This window comes from Entelurus aequoreus, linkage group LG04, assembly GCF_033978785.1.
Source record: "Entelurus aequoreus isolate RoL-2023_Sb linkage group LG04, RoL_Eaeq_v1.1, whole genome shotgun sequence".
Taxonomy (NCBI): Eukaryota; Metazoa; Chordata; class Actinopteri; order Syngnathiformes; family Syngnathidae; genus Entelurus; species Entelurus aequoreus.
The window spans coordinates 60,707,800-60,729,108 of record NC_084734.1 but is presented as its reverse complement, the minus strand read 5'-3'; the positions used below and the strand labels follow the sequence as shown (position 1 = coordinate 60,729,108).

The following is a 21,309-nucleotide window of genomic DNA, read 5'->3' as shown; positions in this document are numbered from 1 at the left end:
TCATAAAATAGATCTCTGACTGAGGATGGGGACAAAATTATGTGCTTTTATAATTTTGGGAGGTCTGGTTTGAGCACCTACAATCTTGTTTGTTTCTTTGATGAATAATGCATTTGACAAAAACATCTACTGTTCTGTACTGTATTTGCCGTTTGCATGACTCTTGGAAGGATATACTTATTGTAATGTGCTTAAAGCTTGACAGCTCAAAGGCAGGGTTTTCAATAACTCTTTGTATTTTAATTGCTGAATGATTATGTGCTTAAGCTCTATTCACACATACGCTTGCTGCTTTAGTTGCCGTCTTTAACACGACAGAACAATCCAAAAGCCCTGTCAACCTTCTGGTTGACAGGGCTTTTGTATATTGTTATAGTAGCTACCATCAATGTTTTTCTACTGTCATCTTATACATACACATTAATTTCATGTCCAATTTCACCGGTGACATCCTGTGACAGGGCTTTGTTGTATCTCCCTCTCACAGATATAATAGTCTGACTGAAGTGGAAGGGTCCCAATTCAGGTCGCTGCGGAAATTGGAGATGCTCATGTTACATGGTAACGACATAAGCACTGTCCAACATGGGGCATTTTACAGCTTGCGATCGCTCCAGGTAAAGTGTGTTCTTGTTGGTTCAACTGTACTTCTATGCATTGGAGAGGAAACTATCACTAATAGCTGATTAGAGCATATATTCTGTTTGAATTTTTTTTATTTTTTCAAGTTCAAATATTGTTGAAATATCACAAGATGAAACCCAATCAATAAAAACAATGTCTAAATCACTGATTATGAGACTCATTTGAGACTAAGGTGGTTGGTAAATTTGCGTATACTATAGTGCAGTGACGTGTGGTGACTTTTATGCCAGGTGAGGCATAGATCCCTTTGGAGGTTTTTCTTTTCTTTTTTTTTTAACTTAAATGCCTATGCTCTAATCATTGTTCATACAGGTTGCACATTTAAATACTGTAACAAGAAAAGGAAGGGAGTGATTCACTTTCATAAAAACGTTATGATAATGATATCATGATATGATAAATTGCTAACGTTATCAAATACTTTTTGGTCCCATTTGCTTTAATAAAATGAATAATATATTCGGAGGGTGTCTTACCTTTCTGTATTTGTATATAAAGCAGTACTATCTATCCTCCATTTAAACATACTTTGTATGATCACCTTCATTTTGTCTTAAAGGGTTCATATTATGATTTTTTTTTACATTTAAAACACATCCTTGTGGTCTACATAACATGTATTGGTTCTTTGGTCCAAAGTTTGTATAGATTATGTTTTACAGACCCTCTTCAAGCCACTTTCTGACTGACTCTTCCGGATGCGCCGTTTCGTGGGCGATCTTATTTACATGCCTCCAGTTATACTGGGTTTCCTCCTCGTCAGCCATGATGTAGATTTAGCGCTTCCATATGCTGTTTTACTGACAAATATAAGTACGAACCTTACACTACTTTGTATTAGAAATGTCAACAGCGGAGGATGCATGCGCATGTACGAGCCAGTCTGCCCCTCAAAAAAGGATAAGGAAAAAGGAGCTTATTGACTACAGTGTCAAACTATAATCGTGGACTCGCGCAAAGCACTTCGGGTAAATCTCTGCCACATATAGCAGACCTGGGCATTCTGCGGCCCGCGGGCCTCATCCGGCCCTTTGTGCGTCCCTGTCCGGCCCGCGTGAGGCCAATTATAAATTACAAAATACATTTTAAAAAGTATCTATGTCGAGTGTGCAATACAACGGTGCTGCTTTTGTTTTGAAAATCGTTATTTGTATTACTTCCGTGTGGACGTATGCATGTGCGTGATTGTGAGTGAATGTGAACAGCTGCAATCACAACTTACAAAATAAAGTTGAAAAAACATCTATGTCGTGCGCTCAATACAACTGTGCTGCTTTTATTTTGAAAAGTATTATTTATGGGCGTGTGTCCGTGTGTAACCTGCGAGTGAAGGTGCACATGCAGCGACAAGTGATGCACGGTTTACACCCGAGACGCTAAAAAGAGAAAAGTTGATGACGAATGGCGTGTTTTCAACAAGACATGGACTGCCAAGCAACGTTCCCTCTAAGGCAGTGGTCCTCAACCACCGATTGGTACCGGGCCGATTTTTTTTATGAAATCAACATAAAAAACACAATATATACATTATATAGCAATATAGATCAATACAGTCTGCAGGGATACAGTCCGTAAGCACACATGATTGTATTTATTTATGTAAAAAAAAAAAAAAAAAATGTTTTTGTTGAAATACACCCCCACCCCCCACCCCCCACCGGTCCGTGGGACAAATTTTCAAGCGTTGACCGGTCCGCAGCTACAAAAATGTTGGGGACCACTGCTCTAAGGTGCGTGCCTGCGCAATTGCGCACTGCTCAAGCGTCCGCTGCGCACAGCAAATATATGACGCGCACCAAATCAAATCCCATCTGAATTCTAAACAAAATAAACATATTTATTCTATGTAATTATGCAATGCAACTTTGAGTAACAGTGACAACAAGTGGCCCTAACGGTGTTCGTCAGCACCGTTCAATTATTGTAACGTCTATTGAGATGCTTCGAGGACAGGAATTATATAGATCACTTTATTGAGCAAAACTGTTTATATTCGGACATAACCACACCAAAAACATGAGTAAAACACTTCTATCTCGAAAAACTAGTCATTTTCTGCCGTACAAACCAGGCCAAAACCAACTTGTCATCTGTCACCAACACGCATACCACTAAACCACTGGTGCGTTTATGGCCACACAAAAAGTCGGACAACTCAAATACCACACAAAGTTACACTATGACTCCTCAGTCATACATGTGCTTATTTTACTGTAATTTATTATTAATGTTAATTTATTTATATTAGTCATGGAATGCTGTTACACACACTATGTTGAAGTATTACTATTATTATTAATTATTATTATTATTATTATTATTATTATTTATTTTACGGTATATATCAAAAATAATATTGAGCAAAATTTAATTGAAATATTGTCGATGTGGCCCTCCAGCAGTGCTCGGGTTGCTCATGCGGCCCCCGGTAAAAATTAATTGCCCACCCCTGATATATAGAGATATCCGCTGACATGGGAAAAACATCACGAATTGGGCAAATTCCATTTGTTTGGAGGAAATATGAAGGAAGGCAATATTTTTTTATAAATATATCTGCCATGCCTCCATGGTTTGATTTCACATTTTCGGGACCTATGCAGATCCGAAATAGACAAAAACAGGTACCAAGAGGTAAAAAAGTTAGTTTTGCATAAAAGGTCCCCTTTAAAGCCAGTTTAGAGAAGTATTTATTCTTGGATATATAATTCTCCACTATTTGTAAGGTGGATTTGAATTGATACTTTGTGAATTTTGCTTGATGATTCATATTTTTCTATTAACTAACAATAATTCTATATTTTACAGATGTTAAAGTTGAGTTACAACAAGCTAACAAGAGTGACCCCTGGGTTGTTTGAGGGTCTCCTTGTTCTGGTTCGTCTTCATCTGGACCACAACCTCATCAGCTTCATCGAGCCATACTCATTTTCGGGTCTGACTTCTCTCAAACTATTACAACTGGAAGGAAATATTCTTAAGGAGATCCATCCTCATACCTTCATTACAGTGTCTCTGCTAGGAAACTTTTGGACCTCTTCACTCAAGTAAGACAGCATTTATTTGTCCTGGTTTGGATTGTTGTAGTCAGCTTTAAAATGAAATGCAGTATTACCAAAATGTAGTAAAAGCAAAAATATCTACATTTACAACATGATCGACCTTCATTCACATTTTTGGACATCATATACATTAGAGATGTTCTGTTGCAGGTTTAATGCTGCCAATTCAGTTTCCGATCATCCATGAGTAAAATCGGTCGATTCCAATACCGATACTCATGTAATGTAATACCTCAACATTTTTCAGTTTATTTATGGTAAGTGCTATTGACCATATCAACGTAACATTTAAACTAGTTCCATATTCTCTTTAATTACATACAAGCAAAACAAGGTCAATAGTACACAATAACTAAACAAAAGCAAACACGAATAGCCACTACTCATTTAAATTTTCTGGTATTTTCCCGCAAACCTCTCCTGTGTCCAGGGACTTATTCTTTGAATTGTAAACATTAACAAAAACAAGAACAAAAAATATTTTGAGGAAATACAAATGCTCTCTAATCACTTTAGTACATGGGTCGATCTGCCCTCCAATTTATGGGTCGATCCACTCTCCCCCTACGTGCATGTTGTGTAATAGGGCGAAAGGTGCTGCAGAATTTAAACCTTGTGAGGAAGAGAGCTCATTGTGCCTGGCAGGGATTAAGCCATTTGGCGGGGCGGATGTAGGCGAGATTCTGGTGGTCCGTGGAGATGACAAAAGGCTGTATGGTTCCCTCCAACCAGTGCCGCAAATCCTGAAGAGCCAGTAACACACCAAGAAGCTCCCAGTTACCAATGTCATAGTTTTTCTCTGCAAGTGACAGACGTCTGGAGAGGAAGGCGCAAGGGTGCAATTTCTGATCAGAACTGGATCGCTGGGAGAGCACAGCCCCAACACCCGTGTCGGACTCATCCCCTTGACAAAAAACGCAAGATTAGGGTTATCATAAATAAGAAGGAGTGCAGTAGTAAAACAGTACTTTAATCGCAGAAATGCCCGGTCCGCCTCTGTGGACCCAAGGAATGGTTCTGCCACCTTACCAAAGTTAAAAGTTGGCAAACCCTTAGAATCTTTGTAACTGCTTGCAAGAAGTCGGAGTTGGCCAATCCACCACAGCCTGAATCTTGGTCTGGTCTGTCCCGTCTCCACAATAAACTCCAAAAAGGATACAGGTGACGAGTAAAACATACATTTTGAGATGTTTAATTTCATTTAATTGTATTTTCTTAATTCAATTTTATTTTATTTTTTGTGAAATAATAATATTGCCATTGAGCACAAGACTGTTCAATTGAGATATGTATGTATATTATGTACTCAATACACAACAACATAAACATAAACAGGTGACTTTGTGTGGCACATTTTTGTAAACCTGATGAGTTGTTGTTTTTTTTGTTTACCCCATTATCAGGAAAAGTTGTTTGGATAGCTACATATAAATAGATGCTATGCTTATCTCGTATTAATGTAACACACATGGTCATTGGCTGTAAGTAACATAGTATATCCTTATTATTACCAAAACAGGTTGTCTGGCCAGCGGGCCGTACTTTGGACACTGCTGGTCTTAAGTCTTAAGATATGCCATTACATTAGAATCACAGTCACCCTGTTCAGCATGCATATAATTTTTGTTAATGTGGACAAATGGCTGTCATGGTGAATGTCAACATACAGTACATATAGAGACTATATTTTGCTCAAAATGGGAGTGCATTGCTGATGTCTGAAACATGTTTTGTCTAGTAACACACTGTTTTCTTGTCAGACACTTACACCTTTCAGACAATCTGTTGGATCAGTTCCCTGCCTCTGTACTGAACACAGCTCCCAAGCTTGAGCTCCTCTCTCTTCATGGTAACCCCTGGACTTGTGACTGTCAACTTCACTGGTTGCTACAATGGAGTTCCACACATGAAGGTACTGTATATGTGTGAAATATGCTAAATTGTCATCATACTGTATTTGATTGTACAAAAGATTACATATTTTTATTCCTGCATAAACATATGTAAACTAAGCCCAAAAAGTAAGGACATGTGTGTTTGGTTGATTTTGTCTTTGTTGTGACAAAGCTTATAAGCAAAACATTTTGTCTTGCTGAAAAGCCCGTTCATATAAGTGCCACTTTAGTAAGGAAACCCACAAATTGTGGGTATAACAGACATTACCTCCAGAGTTTGGGAGGGGAGGGGATCGTATAGTCCTGACCCTACTGAACACTTGTTTGGACATGTCGTTAGTGCCAAAGTGACCCATAAAACCATGTTGGCTGACTTGTGACAAATGCTGTTTAAAGATTGGGAGGCCAACATGAGAAGGAGGTGCCAGGCTGTTGTGTCTGCATATGGTTCTTCAACACACTACGAAGCAAGGCCGGTTTTAGGTTGGAATATATGAGGGAGCAGTCAGAAGAGTGGAGGGGCATCATGTGTACATGCTGCTCCATCATGCTACAGCACTTTTTTTCTGTGCTAATACAGTATGCCTTCTTCATAGAATTTGGTTGTTAGCTACACTATGGGCCTGATTGACTAAGATTCAAAAACCATGCACTAAAGAGCATGATCACTCTATAAAACAGTCTGTACTATTAGTGGGTGTGTTGCGTGTGCTTTACTAAGACTGTTTGTACAATTGTAAAGTGGTACAGACCGGCTTATCTAAATAAGGATTTTGAATGTACTATACGGGGCATCACCACGGAGACACTCTAATTGACTGCAGATTCTTGTCATCATGCTCCTACCTGTGGCTTTGTGCTATGTGTGCCGGAGATATCTACCACTTTTTATGGACATTTTATAAGCAGGCGTGCAGTTCATCTACATTGACACCATTTTTTTGCCTCATAGTTTCTGCATTCTCCACTCATTTAGACCGACAAATTTAACAGCGCTGCGTACACTCTAGATATAGTAATGATTATTTTCCCAAGTTGTGTTTTACTATATTAACTATCCTGGAGTCATCAGTTCCCCCTGTTCTTATAAATTATATTTATTTCATTGTGTTCTTTGACCAGTAAGCATGTAGACACTTGCAGCGTGAGAAAGTTCCCATTTTATATCAACGGACAGTAAGCAAAGCATGTAGACACTACTTGCAGTGTGGGGAAGTTTACATTGACACAAATAATGTAGCCAACATATTCGTTTTCATCACCGTTCAAACAGGAATAGCAACTGATAGCTCTTTTCCATGAAACAGTTCATTTCGACAGAACACCCGAAGCAGCAAATACACACAGCTTTAACATACAAGTCTGTAGATGTCGCGATCGATAGCTCACCTGCTGATGACATCATGTAGCATCAAGAATAAAATGTGTCCTCTACACTTTCTCCCAGGTGTTCACTTATTACGATGCAGAACACGTTAAGTCATCACCTTTTTGTTTTGGTGCCGCCAGTGAGAACTTTGACTTCCTCATCTCACTATTAAAAGCATCTGATTGGTCCACCTTCGTCACTAACCCCCACCCTCTGTCATATTGTACACGATTAAAGAACTGGGATTGGATATATTCTGACCTTGTCCCATCCATTTTCAAGACAACATTAAATACGATTAGATTTTGTTTCTGATCATTTTTCGTCTCGTTTTTAAATGGTCAACACTGGTTTACTGAGGGTTGAGGGGAGGGGTGTGTGTGTCTGTGTGCACGCGGACTCACGGAGCCTGACACAGGTGATGGACAAAAAAGAGGGAAGAAGACATCATACGAGTGTTGTAGCATGTCCCTTTCTCAGCGGAATTCTTTGCCACTGCGGATAATTTTGTCAACTTGTAATATATACATTTTGTGGGTGTATTAAAATGTACATTCTCAACTTCAAACATTTTGATTTGAGTGGGCAAGACATTTATTTGAGGGCATTCTGCCCCCTCGTGCCCCTACGTAGAGCCAACCCCACTACTCAGAGTCTGGTTTGTTACATGAATATGGTACGTTGTAAATTGCTTAAATCATCTAATCCACCAACAGGCATGTGATCTGAACTTAATGAAAATGACTGAAAATAAGCCGGGGGTCTGGGGGCTGCAGGTCCCCAGCCAGGTACAGAGCGGTGCCCTGATTTTTCAGCAATTGAACATGCAAAAATTTGCAAAAGAAAAGTACCATTTAAAGATGTTTCAGTGTTTAAAGAATTGAAAAATTATCAACAGAGTTTACATAAATACATACCCCATCCATCCAAATGAATCACTATGTATGTTTCAGTCACTATGTTATTTAGTCACTACAGTAATTAATACTTGTGTTCACATCCACAGGAACCACGTGGGTTAGCCTACTCTATACAGTATTTACAACCTTACTAGTGTTACTTCACAACCACAGATGGTTAATCTAGTTATTTACATTATTTACACATTACTTTGGTTTATTCACACATAACTTTGGCATTTTTGCTTGGATGGCTCTGACATGAGCCTACCTGGCAAATTTCTGAGCAGCTTGCATTTTCCTTTTTGTTTCTGCTTTAGTGAATTCTGCCTTGGATTTTAAAGCCAATTTCTGTCTCTTCGACTGCCTATCCACTTCTAACTACTGCAAATGCAAAAATCATGCTAAAACCATAAAGAGTACAAACAATGTTTATTCTATTAGATGACTTCCTTTATATGAATAGCCATTTGTGATTTATAGAATGAAATAACAAATATCGTGCAGTCATGTTGTTTATGTTTCAAAATGATTTAACAATTTAATGTCAAAATGTAAACAGTAGAAATAATGAACACATTGTCAGCTATTGTCTTGTTCTATTTAGCATTTAGACAGGCTATACCGTAGCAAAAGTCATCACATGTCTGCCACAATCGTGTGTTCTTAAATGTGTATTCCACATCTTCCATGTCAAGAGCAGTTTTGATTTGGGCTTACATGGTAAACAACTAAATTGAATGTTTTGGGCATTGTTTTATCCAGGCGCATACATTTGTCCAAATGTGGCCAAGTAGACGCATTTGGGGTTTCCTGGACGTCGTCTACATTGCTAAAAGAAAAATCTAAGGAAGAGAATCCCTCTGCCACCTTTCATGCTTATTTTTTAATATATAAATCGCCCTCTGGAATATTCACTCTTCTCTTTTCCGACTCTCTCGTCGTTTGGGATGGCTATTGTGATTTCCTTTCCTGGTTCGATGATCCCGCCCTATCTTGTCTCTGATTGGCCTGTACGTAATGTTTTGCCCTAATCTTAACCAATCGTGACTCATCATAGTAAACCAACCAACCAATCATGGATTTTGTTATATGTAAACCAACCAATCATCATTGATTTTTCCCGTATATTTTGTCCCCTGCCCGTGGAGTTGCTTCGCTACTTAGCTTTGATTTTTAAGTTAATAATTTTTTATGGAAAACCATAGTTTTTACCACTGCAGCCGTAAACTGGAATGGATGATCAAAAACCGTACTCATTACGGGAAAACCGTAGTTGTTGGCAGGAATGGCAAAAAGACGGATCAAGATTTTAACACACAATGTAGGTCGGAAAAAATTAAGAAAAACGGAAAACATTTTTTTAGATTTTTACATAGATAAAAAAGACGGATTTCCGACTGTAGACGGAATAATCACATGCCTGCACCAAATACCAAACAAACGTTAAGGTGTTCTTGTCTCACATAAGTTTTGTGAATGATGGGCAAAATTCTCCAAACAAGTGAAGTTTCCCTGTGTAGGAAACTAAAAAAAATAATTTTGTTTAGCAATGTTGACCAACATTGTTGTTTGTTAATCACATTTGTGCTCAGAAGTGTAAGGTAAGGAAAAGCAACATTAAAAAAAAAAAGTTTAATAACGAAAGCAACATATGATTTTCAGGATGTGAGAATCCAATAAATTCCATCCAAAATTTGCACTCTTGTCTCCTTGATGTCCGCACCTATTGTTTTACAATACTTAATGTCGCTCTTTCTGTCCTTTATTTGTTTCCAGGTGTGATAAAGTGTAAAAAGGAACGTGAAACGAGCACAGTTGAGACTTGTCCTCAGTGTTTTTCACCTCAACCCTTAAATGGTACCCTCTTGTTTGGGTTAACTGAAGACCAGCTGACCTGTGATAGGCCAGCTCTTCAATCTTCCCTGAAATTGTGGGACAACCCAGTGTGGGCGGAATCTGATGCAGAGCCTGATCTCCCATACACCCGGGACCTTGAAAAGCCCTTAGGCGACCTAAGTTTTTCTCTATCGGATACCCATGGAAATAATGCTCACGTGGTGTGTGATGTGCGCCACCCAGGAGACAATTCACCTATAAGTTGGACAGTGAATACACGGACAGCACAAGGGTTGTCTGTTAATGTATCTTTGGCAACCATCCTTGAGTGTGAGATTGATCGGGAAAAATTACAAAACCTATGGCAATTGGTTGCATATTACTATGAAAGCCCTGCTGTCTTGGAGAGAGGTCAACAAAGACAAACAAACAGCAGCAGAACAACCTATCAATACTTCCAAGTTGCAAATGAGAATTCTCCTTATTTTACAGACTTAAAGGGTTATTTAGTGGCAGAGCCTGCGTGGCTGCTTCAACACAAAGTCACTTTAAAGCTTAATAGAATGCTAACAACAACCAAAAAACTAGTGATGGATTTCACTACAGTAATCACCAAGCTTATTAACAGCCAAAGAGGGCAGCAAGACAACTCTGACCTTACTTCTTCTTGGGCAATGATTCAACGTGGAACTGCTGGGCGTGTGAAGACTGCTTTGGAGGGCTCAGAGGTTCACCTACAATGCAGTGTTGTCACTTCACACCAGGAAGTAAAAATTGAGTGGATGCTTCCCGATTTATCTATTGTGGAGAGTATGAGTGATAAAGTCAAAATTGATGACACAGGGGACCTTGTGATAATGAATGCATCACAATCCGACTCTGGTCTCTACCACTGTATGATCAGAACAAAAACTGGTGTGGATTTGATGTCTCTGAGGCTTACTGTCAAAGAACAAACGCTGAGCCCTACTGCTTTCAATGGCCAGAAAATCACAGTTGAAAAGGGAGGTTCAATCGCTCTCGCATGTGAAGTAACATCTGTGCAACCCAGTCAAACTGTTTGGTACATGCCGAAAAACAAAGTTCTTACACCTACACAAAAGACAAGAAATGCAGCAGTAATGGAGAATGGTACTTTGGTGGTGAGGAAGTTGATGGAAGAAGATTCAGGGGAATACAGTTGTTTGGCCTCGAATCTCTATGGAGTTGACATGCTGTCACATATGGTGGAAGTCACAGGGGAAAAGGTATCCCATAACTCTGAAGTAGAGACAGAAACAGAGCAGCAAACCTTAAATACTGATGAGGAAGAGGGTTCAGCGGTGGAGTACCAGGAAACAGTTCGGCGTTTCGTGACACAGGTTCCAATAATAGAAAAACCGCAAAAGAATCCTGGAAAAAATAAAATCCAAAGGAAAGATTTTATTGTAAAGAAATTAGATCCAAATTACTGGGCAGAGGTTTTGGCTAATGCCAATGCTAAATTACCCATTTCACAGGCTTCAGAGTTGCCACTACCTGATCCCAACACTCTAATTGTCCCAACCAGTTTGACCAACCCTGCAACTACCCTTTCCTCCTATACGATAGCCAACAAATTTCCTATCACAACAATTTCTGAATTTCGGATTGAGCCAACAGCTTTATTGTTACAAACACAACCAACAACTTTGGTGACCTCACCTGCTAGAAGCACAGAGACATCCCATCAGCAGGTTAATGGGATTACAGAAAAAAAAAATGATGTAACAATTATTGCAACACAAGCTGCAAAAGGTGCAAATATATCCTTTGGTGAAGGGAATAAGAAATTAGTTCCTAGCAGCTCAAATCGGAGAAGGCCACCTTTTAGGCGTAGAAAACCTCAAATGAGACGAATTAACCATAATCTGAAGCCACTTCGTCCTTCATCAAACATGCTCAAATCTACAGTTCCCCCACCAACAATCACAACAACTCGTACTAGAGTCACTACCACCACCAAAGATAGGCCAACACCTTCACTAACTACAGTCACTTACTACTACCAAGCAGGGGAAGACAAATTCAATGAAAAATCTGATTACAAGGATAGTGGTGGTTTAAATGGAAAAAAAGAATCAAACATTGAAACTCATCATACTGTTCAGGATTTCGGAAGTAAATTTACCAAATTGCAATCAGTTGCAGAAAAAGAAGCCACATTAACTATTTCTGCAGAAGCACATACTTTACCGAACCTGAAAGGAAAGACAAAAGTTAGTTCTCTACCAACCAATATGACTGAAGAAACAGAGGAAGATGGTAGAATTAAAAAAATATCAGAAGGGAAGAGGGTGCATATTCTGGAAGAACAAGGAGAGACCGGGGGAATGAACAGAAATCTTGAGAAAGTCAAAGAATCTGAGAATGTGCTGGTCACCCAGAGTTACAATATGCGGAATAACCTTATTTCAACAATCCATACACCAAAGTCAAACTCTCATCCTTCACTGGAACAGACAAGTGGTTCATCATCCAAAGTGATAACTTCACATTTAAACGAAGACAAAATTAAAGAGGACAACATCCACGAGGAAAATAAAAAGGTGAATGGAGCAATAATAAAGCCTGAAATCCCCCATGTTCCTATAGTGCAGCCGATTCACCCCTGGCTGCACCAGTACAATCAAGAACAAGAGCAACCAACATCTACACAGGTGCCACAAACACACAAAGACAGATATCCAGAAAAACGGAAAGAAGTGAATCTTAGTAACCGCCCTTTGCCGCCTCGCATTGCACCAACTTCACATTGGTCTTCAAACCATCATCCCCATCCTGCACATCCTCCTTGGCAAGGTAGGTACATCTAAGTTCAACAAAAATATAAACACAACACTTTAGTTTTTGCTCTGATTTTCAATTAGCTAAACCCAAGAATCTAAAACGTTTTCTATGTACAAAAGGCCTATCTCTTGTATATACTGTTTACCATTTGTCACTTGATCCACTAAGATGACATCAGCAAACTACTCACCCACACATCTGTCATCCACAAGTCTGCCATACACACATCTGCCATCTGCCCTTAACAGTGAAAACAGGGATTCATCTGTTAAGAGAACACCTCCCTCCCAAATGGCAAACGCCATCAAATGAGAGCATTTGTCTACTCAGGTCAGTTACAACAACGAAGGGCAGTCAGGTCATGATCCTTATGAGCACGAGAAAAAACATTTGGGAAAAATTGCAGGTCAGGGTTTCTGACAAATTTTGTAAAAATGATTTGGTTATGAAAATTATTTGATGCAGCAGCTGTCAGGTAGCTGGTCTTAAACTTTGGCGGTTGATATTGGCAGGAAAGATGTTGGATGTGGTGGCCCAGGGCTGATGTGCGTATTACACATTGTCTGCAGTTGTGAAGTCGATTGAAAAAACTGCTTAAATTCTGTAAAACACTTTTGGAGACAGTTCATGTTAGAAAAGGGAACATTAAATTTGCGGGCAACAGCTCTAGTGGTCATTCTTGCAGTCAGCACGCCTGTTGCATCACTTGCAACATCTGTGGCATTGACCTTTGTAATAAAACTGCACATTGTGGAGCCAACCCTCAAGCACACTCGTGCAACAATCATGCTGTCGAATAAGCATTTTGATAAGTACAAGTACTCACTAACATTTACACAGATGTGTAAACAATATTTGAGAGAAATAGGCCTTTTGTGTCTTTACGGAAAAAATACAACTTTGAGTTAAGATCATTAAAATGGGAGAAAAAAATAGTCTAGCAAAGACTTTTTAGAGAGTAGATTTGCATTGTTTGCTTTTGGAGATAATTAAGATATGTTGGAAATTCAGTGTATACAGTATAAAATGTACACAGTTTCAGACAAAGTTCTACTTTCTTTTCCAAGGTGCTGTGCCACGTATTGTGCCCACACAAGAAACCAGACATTTTCCCTATCCTCGGGGTCAAAACCCAGTTGCTACTAACAGACCAGAAATCATAGCTGAAACAGTGAAGCCCACACCCACTCATGGAGCCCAAGTTAGAGATCAATTGTTACTATTGAGGCTTAGGAACAGATACAGACAGGTAAGATGTTTAGTAGTAGTAGTAGTAGTTTCATGCAGGCAATAAATTGTTTAACTGTCTACATTCTGAGAGCTCAAGTAAAGTGCAAACATACTGGGCACCAATATTTACCTTTGACTTTTTGTCATTTTGATGCAGTAAAACACTTAGCAACTCAACAGATTTAATTAGCAGGATTACAGAAAAATACAAAACCATAACTAAACCAACCATAACTTTTTTGGGGGATGCGGGGTAGTGATAAAATAACCTATACAATATGGATAAGAAACTAGATAAAACTCAAAGCAAAAAAAATAAATGTACGTTTGCCATCGTTCGTGAATCAAGTAGCCTGCTAATATACACAAGTTATATCATTAACATATCATTGCTAAAACAACACATGAAATGGTGGCTCATGATTTTTGCACAAAACTTTATAAGCATGGACCGAGTTATTGTTTTTGTCTGCAATACATTTGCATAATATCAGTGATAAAGTATTTATTATGGGTCTAAATGTGTCAACATTTTTGTACTACCTTTTTTCAGGCATATATTGATCGTCTCTCACAGCTTGGAAAGATAGTGACACCAAAACCACGCATAAGCTACAACAATCCTGTTAAGTCAATTCAACCCAGTCCCATACCTCTGAACCCGGTCAGACCCTTTCTTCCAAGACCACAAGCACCAACCCCTTTGTATAAGTTGCAACCTCCAAACATTGTTAAAACTACAGCATCCTCATTATCTGAGTTCAATTCGACCCCTCATTCTTACCAACCTACCACCACAAGATTACAGCACGGGGGTCAGAGGCCTGTTCAAGGTAGGTATCAACAGTAAACTTAAAGGCCTACTGAAACCCACTACTACCGACCACGCAGTCTGATAGTTTATATATCTATGATGAAATCTTAACATTGCAACACATGCCAATACGGCCGGGTTAGATTAGTAAAGTGCAATTTTAAATTTCCCGCGAAATATTCTGCTGAAAACGTCTTGGTATGATGACGTTTGCGCGTGACGTCACGGATTGTAGCGGACATTTTGGGACAGCATTGTGGCCAGCTATTAAGTCGTCTGTTTTCATCGCAAAATTCCACAGTATTCTGGACATCTGTGTTGGTGAATCTTTTGCAATTTGTTTAATGAACAATGAAGACAGCAAAGAAGAAAGCTGTAGGTGGGAAGCGGTGTATTAGCGGCCAGCTGCAGCAACACAAACACGTAGAGAACTGGGACAACAGAGACTCTTACCAGAAGGACTTTGAGTTGGATACGTGCTACCGTGAGTACGCAGCTGCGGCTTCCAAACATTCGATCGCTTGCCCGTACGTGCGTGCCGCTATGTGCATGTCACGTACGTTACTTTGGGGAAATATACAGTATGTGCTGTATGAACTTTGCGGAGGTGAATGGTACTTTGGGCTGTGGGGTTGAGTGTGTTGTGCGGGTGTTTGATTTGTATTGGCGGGTTATATGGACGGGAAGGGGGAGGTGTTTCTTATGCGGGATTCATTTGTGACATATTAAATATAAGCCTGGTTGTGTTGCGGCTAATAGAGTATATATATGTCTTGTGTTTATTTACTGTTTTAGTCATTCTCAGCTGAATATCAGGTCCCACCCGCCTCTCACAGCATCTTCGCTATCTGAATCGCTTCCACTGCCCTCTAATCCTTCACTCTCACTTTCCTCATCCACAAATCTTTCATCCTCGCTCAAATTAATGGGGTAATCGTCGCTTTCTCGGTCCAAATCGCTCTCGCTGCTGTTGGCCATGACTGTAAACAATGTGCAGATGTGAGGAGCTCCACAACCTGTGACGTCACGCTACTTCCGGTACAGGCAAGGTTTTTTTATCAGCGACCAAAAGTTGCGAACTTTATCGTCGATGTTCTCTACTAAATCCTTTCAGCAAAAATATGGCAATATCGCGAAATGATCAAGTACGACACAGAATGGACCTGCTATCCCCGTTTAAATAAGAAAATCTAATTTCAGTAGGCCTTTAAAAGTATCCTTTACAATGACAATATTCTATTACTTTTCAAGTAAAACTGCCAAACGTGTCTTTAGCTGGAATTGGATCTCAACATCCAACTGCTTTACCTTATTACCTTACCTTATTAGGAGCCGGAGCTGGTGGGGCAAAACCCCGCATCACCACAGTTAACAAAGCCAGCATGTCGGTGCTGGCAGAGGGTGACGCTGTTCTACATTGTAAAGCAGCAGGGAATCCTGAACCTAGGATCGCATGGACAAAATTATCGACAGGTAATATACTAAAATGAGAAAGGAATTAGTTTTGAGATGAAATGGGAAGGCATCTGCAATCGTTAACTAACTTTGGAATATTAACACACTATATGCTTAAAGAGGAAAGGTTTATCAGGACATTGTGGCTAAATCAAATGTGGTTAAGTCTTTCATTTTGTTTCTTTTGGGTTCTTTCCTCAGGTGTCACCATACCAGCCAACACCAAGCATGGCTCCCGGTTTGAAGTCTTCAAAAATGGAAGTTTTGTAATTAACGCCATCCAACTTCAGGACAGAGGCCAGTACCTCTGCACTGCCCAGAATATGTTTGGATCAGATCGTATAGTGATCACATTATCAGTCCAGACTGAGGCCCCGAAGATTCAACGTCCCAGGTCTACCGAAATAGCAATCTACTTAGGAAAGAGTGTGACCCTTGAATGTCTTTCTTCTGGAAAACCCCCAGCCGACATTTCCTGGATTCTGCCAGATGGAACATTTGTTCGTGAAATTGGGATTGTTCATTCGCCACTTTCTCAAATTTTACTGCTTGAGAATGGCACATTGCAAATGCAGTCAACTAATTTCTCCAGTAAAGGAGACTATAAATGTATTGCAAGCAACGCAGCAGGCGCTGATACAATCACTTATCATCTTCATGTTGCAGCTTTGCCTCCAAGCATTAGTGAAACTGCAAGTGACACTGTGATAATTCCGGAAGGTATTCCACAAATAAAACAAACACATCTAAAACATTCAAGTCAATACACCTCAATTGGTAACTAAGTAACTAATTACATCTACACAGGCAGGAGTATATATGTCCACTGTTCCATGAAGGGTGAACCGTTTCCTACTTTGAAGTGGACACTGCCATCAGGAGTCCATGTGAAGCCATCACAGTTCCTGGGACATAGGCTCTTTGTCTTTCCCAATGGGACACTGTATGTGAAAAATGTCTCACCAGCTGATGCAGGGAGGTAAGAGATGTATTCTGCATGTTTTAATTAACCATCTCTATTAGTGTATTTATTCAAATATTGGTTGGTTGAAAGATTGGTGACAGTAAAGTTACTGTCTCCTCACAGGTACGAGTGTTTAGCTGCAAACACTGTGGGCATTGCCAAAAGAACTGTGTGGCTTGAAGTGAGGGCTGATAGCTCCTCAGATATCCGCCATCCTCCTGTTCCATTCCCCCCTACTCACCACCATGCTGTTCCATCCCGCCAGCACTCAGTCTCAGCTATGTATGGTTCTGCTGTTTACTTACACTGTCCAGAGTCTAGTGGATACCCAAGAGGAACCATCTGGCAGCTACCTTCCAAAACCATCATGGAGCATCGATACAGGTCACAGAGATGTTCAAAGCGAGACTTGATAAATCACCACTTAACATTTTGAGGTGCTTTTACACCTGAGTTACTGCTTTAATCCTCAACTAATTTCTCCCTTCCATCTGCCTCCAGTCCGGAGAGACCAATTAAAGTTTTCCGGAATGGGACTCTGAGGATACTTCAGTTAACAGAGTTAGACGGTGGAAATTATCTGTGTGTCTTTCAGCGACCCAATGGAGAGGACGTGGAGCTCTTTCGGGTATAATCACGGCCGATAAAGACTCTGGGCAGATCACTTTCGCTTAACATGCAGTAGTGGGAGTAGACAATGTGAAACACAATGCAGTGTACCTCACTCATACATATTTCTGTATCAGGTGGATGTCTTGATGACGCCGCCCAGAATAAAGCATGTGAGAACAACGCAACCAAAAGTCAACTTTGGAGAAAATGTCCAGGTATCACATTTATTGTGTTGATTTAAATAAAGGATAGAGCAAAGTGCATTTTTATGGGTGTTTGCTTTGCAAGGAGCCCATCTTATTGTGTTTTTATTTTTATGTGTTTGACAGATATTTTTACTGCAGTTAAAGGCAGGTTAAAACAATAAATTAAATCAGACGCTCCTAATGTTTGGTTTTGTATTTTCCCGAGGTGGACTGTGTTGCAACAGGCCTTCCAGATCCAGAAGTCTCTTGGAGCCTACCAGATGGAACACTAATCAACAATGCCCTTCAGTCTGATGACAGTGGCTATCGCAACCGCCGATATGTTATTTTTGGCAACGGAACGTTACTTCTCCATCAAATGGGCAAAGGAGATGAGGGTGACTACACCTGTTATGCAAAGAACAAACTGGGTAAAGATGAGAGAAAAGTTAATGTTAAAATTGGACCAAATGCCCCTAGAATTAGCTTAAAATCTCAGTCTGTGGTGACTGTGAATTATGGAGATTTAGCTCAGTTGAGCTGTCAAGCAACAGGTGAACCAACACCAAGGATTGTTTGGATCTCACCACGAAATGATGTGATCCAAATGTCATCAGACAAGTTTGACATTTTGGAAAATGGAATGTTAGTGGTGAAAAGAGTAACGCTAACTGATGAAGGGAAATATGCATGTGTGGCACAAAATTCTGCTGGTGATGATGTTAAAAACATAGTTCTTGAAATTGAATCCAGGGAACCCTTTATTAATGGCAAAAAAGGGAAGAGTGACAACCATGTTGAAGGCATTTCTTATCAAACAGTGCTGTTGGACTGCAAGGTGGAAGGGAAACCTATGCCTAAGGTTTGGTGGGTTACCCCCTATGGCCACTCACTCCAAACTTCCTACCTCAGTGGTCGCTTCCAAGTCCACCAAAATGGCAGTTTGGAGGTAAGAGGGGTAAGGAAAACAGATAAAGGCAGGTACATGTGTCTGGCCAAAAACCATTTAGGTGAAGCATCATTGGTTGTTGAATTAGATGTGGCGCCAATAGCTGAGAAGCCAAGTTTTGCTGTTCCCAATATTGAAATCATATCAATACAACAATATGGCAAAGAATTGCACCTGCAGTGCCCTGCCCGTGGCAAGCCAAATCCAGAGTTTATATGGGTGCTACCTAATGGGACAATGTTGATGCCTGGCGTTAGACTGCAACGCTTTACCCACCATCAGGGTAACGGCACTCTGTGGATCTCACAGCTGGCTGCAATCGATAAGGGAGTGTACAGGTGTCTAGCAAAGAATGTGGCGGGGCAAGCAGAGAAGCGTTATGCACTAGAAGCAGGCAGGAAGCCAACGATCAGAGGACCAACAAGTACAGTATACATTTATAGTCCATATATTTATTATCTTAATGCTAAATCTCCTCTTAGTACTGTTGTATTTTCAATTTCCAGGTGGGATAAAGATTACCTACGGCCAAACTCTCAACTTGCATTGCACTGTGGATGGCTGGCCACAGGCGTCAATCACATGGACCCTACCCAATGGCTTCACTTTGGATAAACCTCAGTCTATTGGTCGAGTTACATTCCTTGTTAATGGAACCCTCCAGATGAGGCAGATTGCTACTTTTGACAAAGGGCCATATACATGCAAAGCATCTAATGCATTTGGCTCATCAACATTGACATATCCTGTCACAGTACTGGTTCATCCTCCACGCGTCACCAGTATGCTGCCCTCTATCACCAGCGCCAGCCGAGGATCACCAGTGAGGTTAAACTGTGTTGCGACTGGTGTTCCCAAGCCAGAAATTTCCTGGACTTTACCTGGCCGTACTACATTGGTTCCACATAACCGCTACATTGTGCAAGGAGGAATACACATGACAGAGGACGGTAGTCTGGTCATTCAGAACCCTGTGCTCATGAACTCTGGTATCTATAAATGCAATGCTAAAAATGCCCTCGGAACAGATTTTAAGAGTACATACCTTCAGGTGATCTGAGTGACAAGATTTGTCTCTTATTCTGGGACTGCAAGGTTGAGGAAATCTCACGCAGGATTAAGACTGGATTATTTGTCCATAAGGATGTAAGTATCAATGTATTATGCTACAATGAAGATACCCTGGAGACAAACCACTGGCTGTATAGCTGTAGGCAGCCAGACACTTTGCATTTTAATTGTATTATTTAGTCCTTACCACATTTCAAAATGCATTGGACACATTACGTCAACCACTTACCTCTGGCTACATTATAGCTTTGAATCAGTTGTCTGTTCAATAAAAGTATACTTTTATACGAAGACGGTGTTGTAAGAATGGACCTGTCTTGTAATAACATGTACCCGTTTGATGTAGTATCACTTCAGGGACCATTCGTAATTGTTCTGTAAATGGTAGAAACTCTAATACTCATACTGTATGTTTGCATATAAATTAGTATTTATAGGGAAGATTGAGCCTTGAGGAGAGTGCAGTACTCCTCTTTTTCAATCACACTACTGGTGTGCCTTATGGAAAAATATATAATACCAGAATCTCAATCTTTCAATAGAAGTTCTTAACAAAGGAACATATAAAATATGCCTATATTATAAAAGTTTAATATATGAAAGTAAATACATTCTTAGAATGATCCAAGTTGTCTTATTTAGCAATTCTGGAAACTTGGGAGCTATTATGACAGTGATGATGCAATATCGCTTACATTGTTATTGAAACTTCCATATGAAAATAAGTTATGTTTCACAAAGCCTACTCAGTTAGGTAATTCTCAGATTACTCCTTTGTAACTATTTCACTTTGAGGATTAAATGTTTGGAAGCGTTTTTTAGATTTGTTAGATACATTGTGCTGAGGCCTATTACTAATGCTCCAATAATCTGAAAAGTAATGTAATTATAATCAAACTTCATGGGCCAAGTTGGGTAGTGATGAGGAAATTTGGCTAAAATGGAACATGTTTTGCATTAGCATGCTAACTGTGATTATTACATTAAGTTGTATTATTTACATATTGTAACCATCAAACCATTTTAGAAGGTACAATATATTACTTAGTATATACAAGATGATTAAAAAATGCTATTGTTTGAGGTTGTAGAAATTGAATCACATTCTATCTTATGTTTGTTTTGCAGCTAATCAGCCATAACGGATACCTTTTATGCTGTATTATTGAGCCGTTTTCTTTACATGAGCAGAATAAATCAATTTGATGTGTTGTACCCAGATGTGAATATGTAAATGCATGCTATATTTTCCACCAGAATGTGAATGTCTCACTCTGTCTCACATCCAGACAAATGAGTCTTTGACTACAGAAAAAGGCAGCTTTGTCAAACACAAATGTTAGGATTGTTCTTCACATCCCGTGTTTGCCGTGCATGTGTGTGGGAGTGGGAGATTATGTTTGTCGCTTTGAGAAAAAGAGTCTGTGCAAAATAGATTGTGTCTGTCTGAGGGATCGTTCGCCACCGTGAGTGTGCGTTTTGTGTGTAGAACAAAGGCACTGCCATCGTAAC

At 39.8% G+C, this 21,309-nt stretch overlaps 1 protein-coding gene across 2 annotated transcripts in view; it reads left to right on the top strand.

Annotated features, from left to right (window-relative positions):
- The window catches only part of si:ch211-159i8.4 (matrix-remodeling-associated protein 5), a 39,561-nt gene extending 18,599 nt beyond the window's left edge, over positions 1-20,962 (top strand). The window contains exons 4-17 of one of the 2 annotated variants that reach the window (XM_062045405.1): positions 488-617; positions 3,454-3,580; positions 5,485-5,619; positions 9,650-12,529; positions 13,585-13,766; positions 14,301-14,580; positions 15,891-16,034; positions 16,218-16,736; positions 16,824-16,995; positions 17,104-17,364; positions 17,482-17,608; positions 17,727-17,807; positions 18,004-19,150; positions 19,233-20,962. In XM_062045405.1, coding sequence (XP_061901389.1) covers positions 488-617; positions 3,454-3,580; positions 5,485-5,619; positions 9,650-12,529; positions 13,585-13,766; positions 14,301-14,580; positions 15,891-16,034; positions 16,218-16,736; positions 16,824-16,995; positions 17,104-17,364; positions 17,482-17,608; positions 17,727-17,807; positions 18,004-19,150; positions 19,233-19,786 — 6,739 coding nt within the window. In that variant the 3' untranslated portion in view covers positions 19,787-20,962. Of the gene's footprint in view, positions 1-487; positions 618-3,453; positions 3,693-5,467; positions 5,620-9,649; positions 12,530-13,584; positions 13,767-14,300; positions 14,581-15,890; positions 16,035-16,217; positions 16,737-16,823; positions 16,996-17,103; positions 17,365-17,481; positions 17,609-17,726; positions 17,808-18,003; positions 19,151-19,232 lie in introns of both variants that reach the window. The other variant, XM_062045404.1, reaches the window with a different exon arrangement.
- The last annotated feature ends 347 nt before the right edge of the window (positions 20,963-21,309 follow it).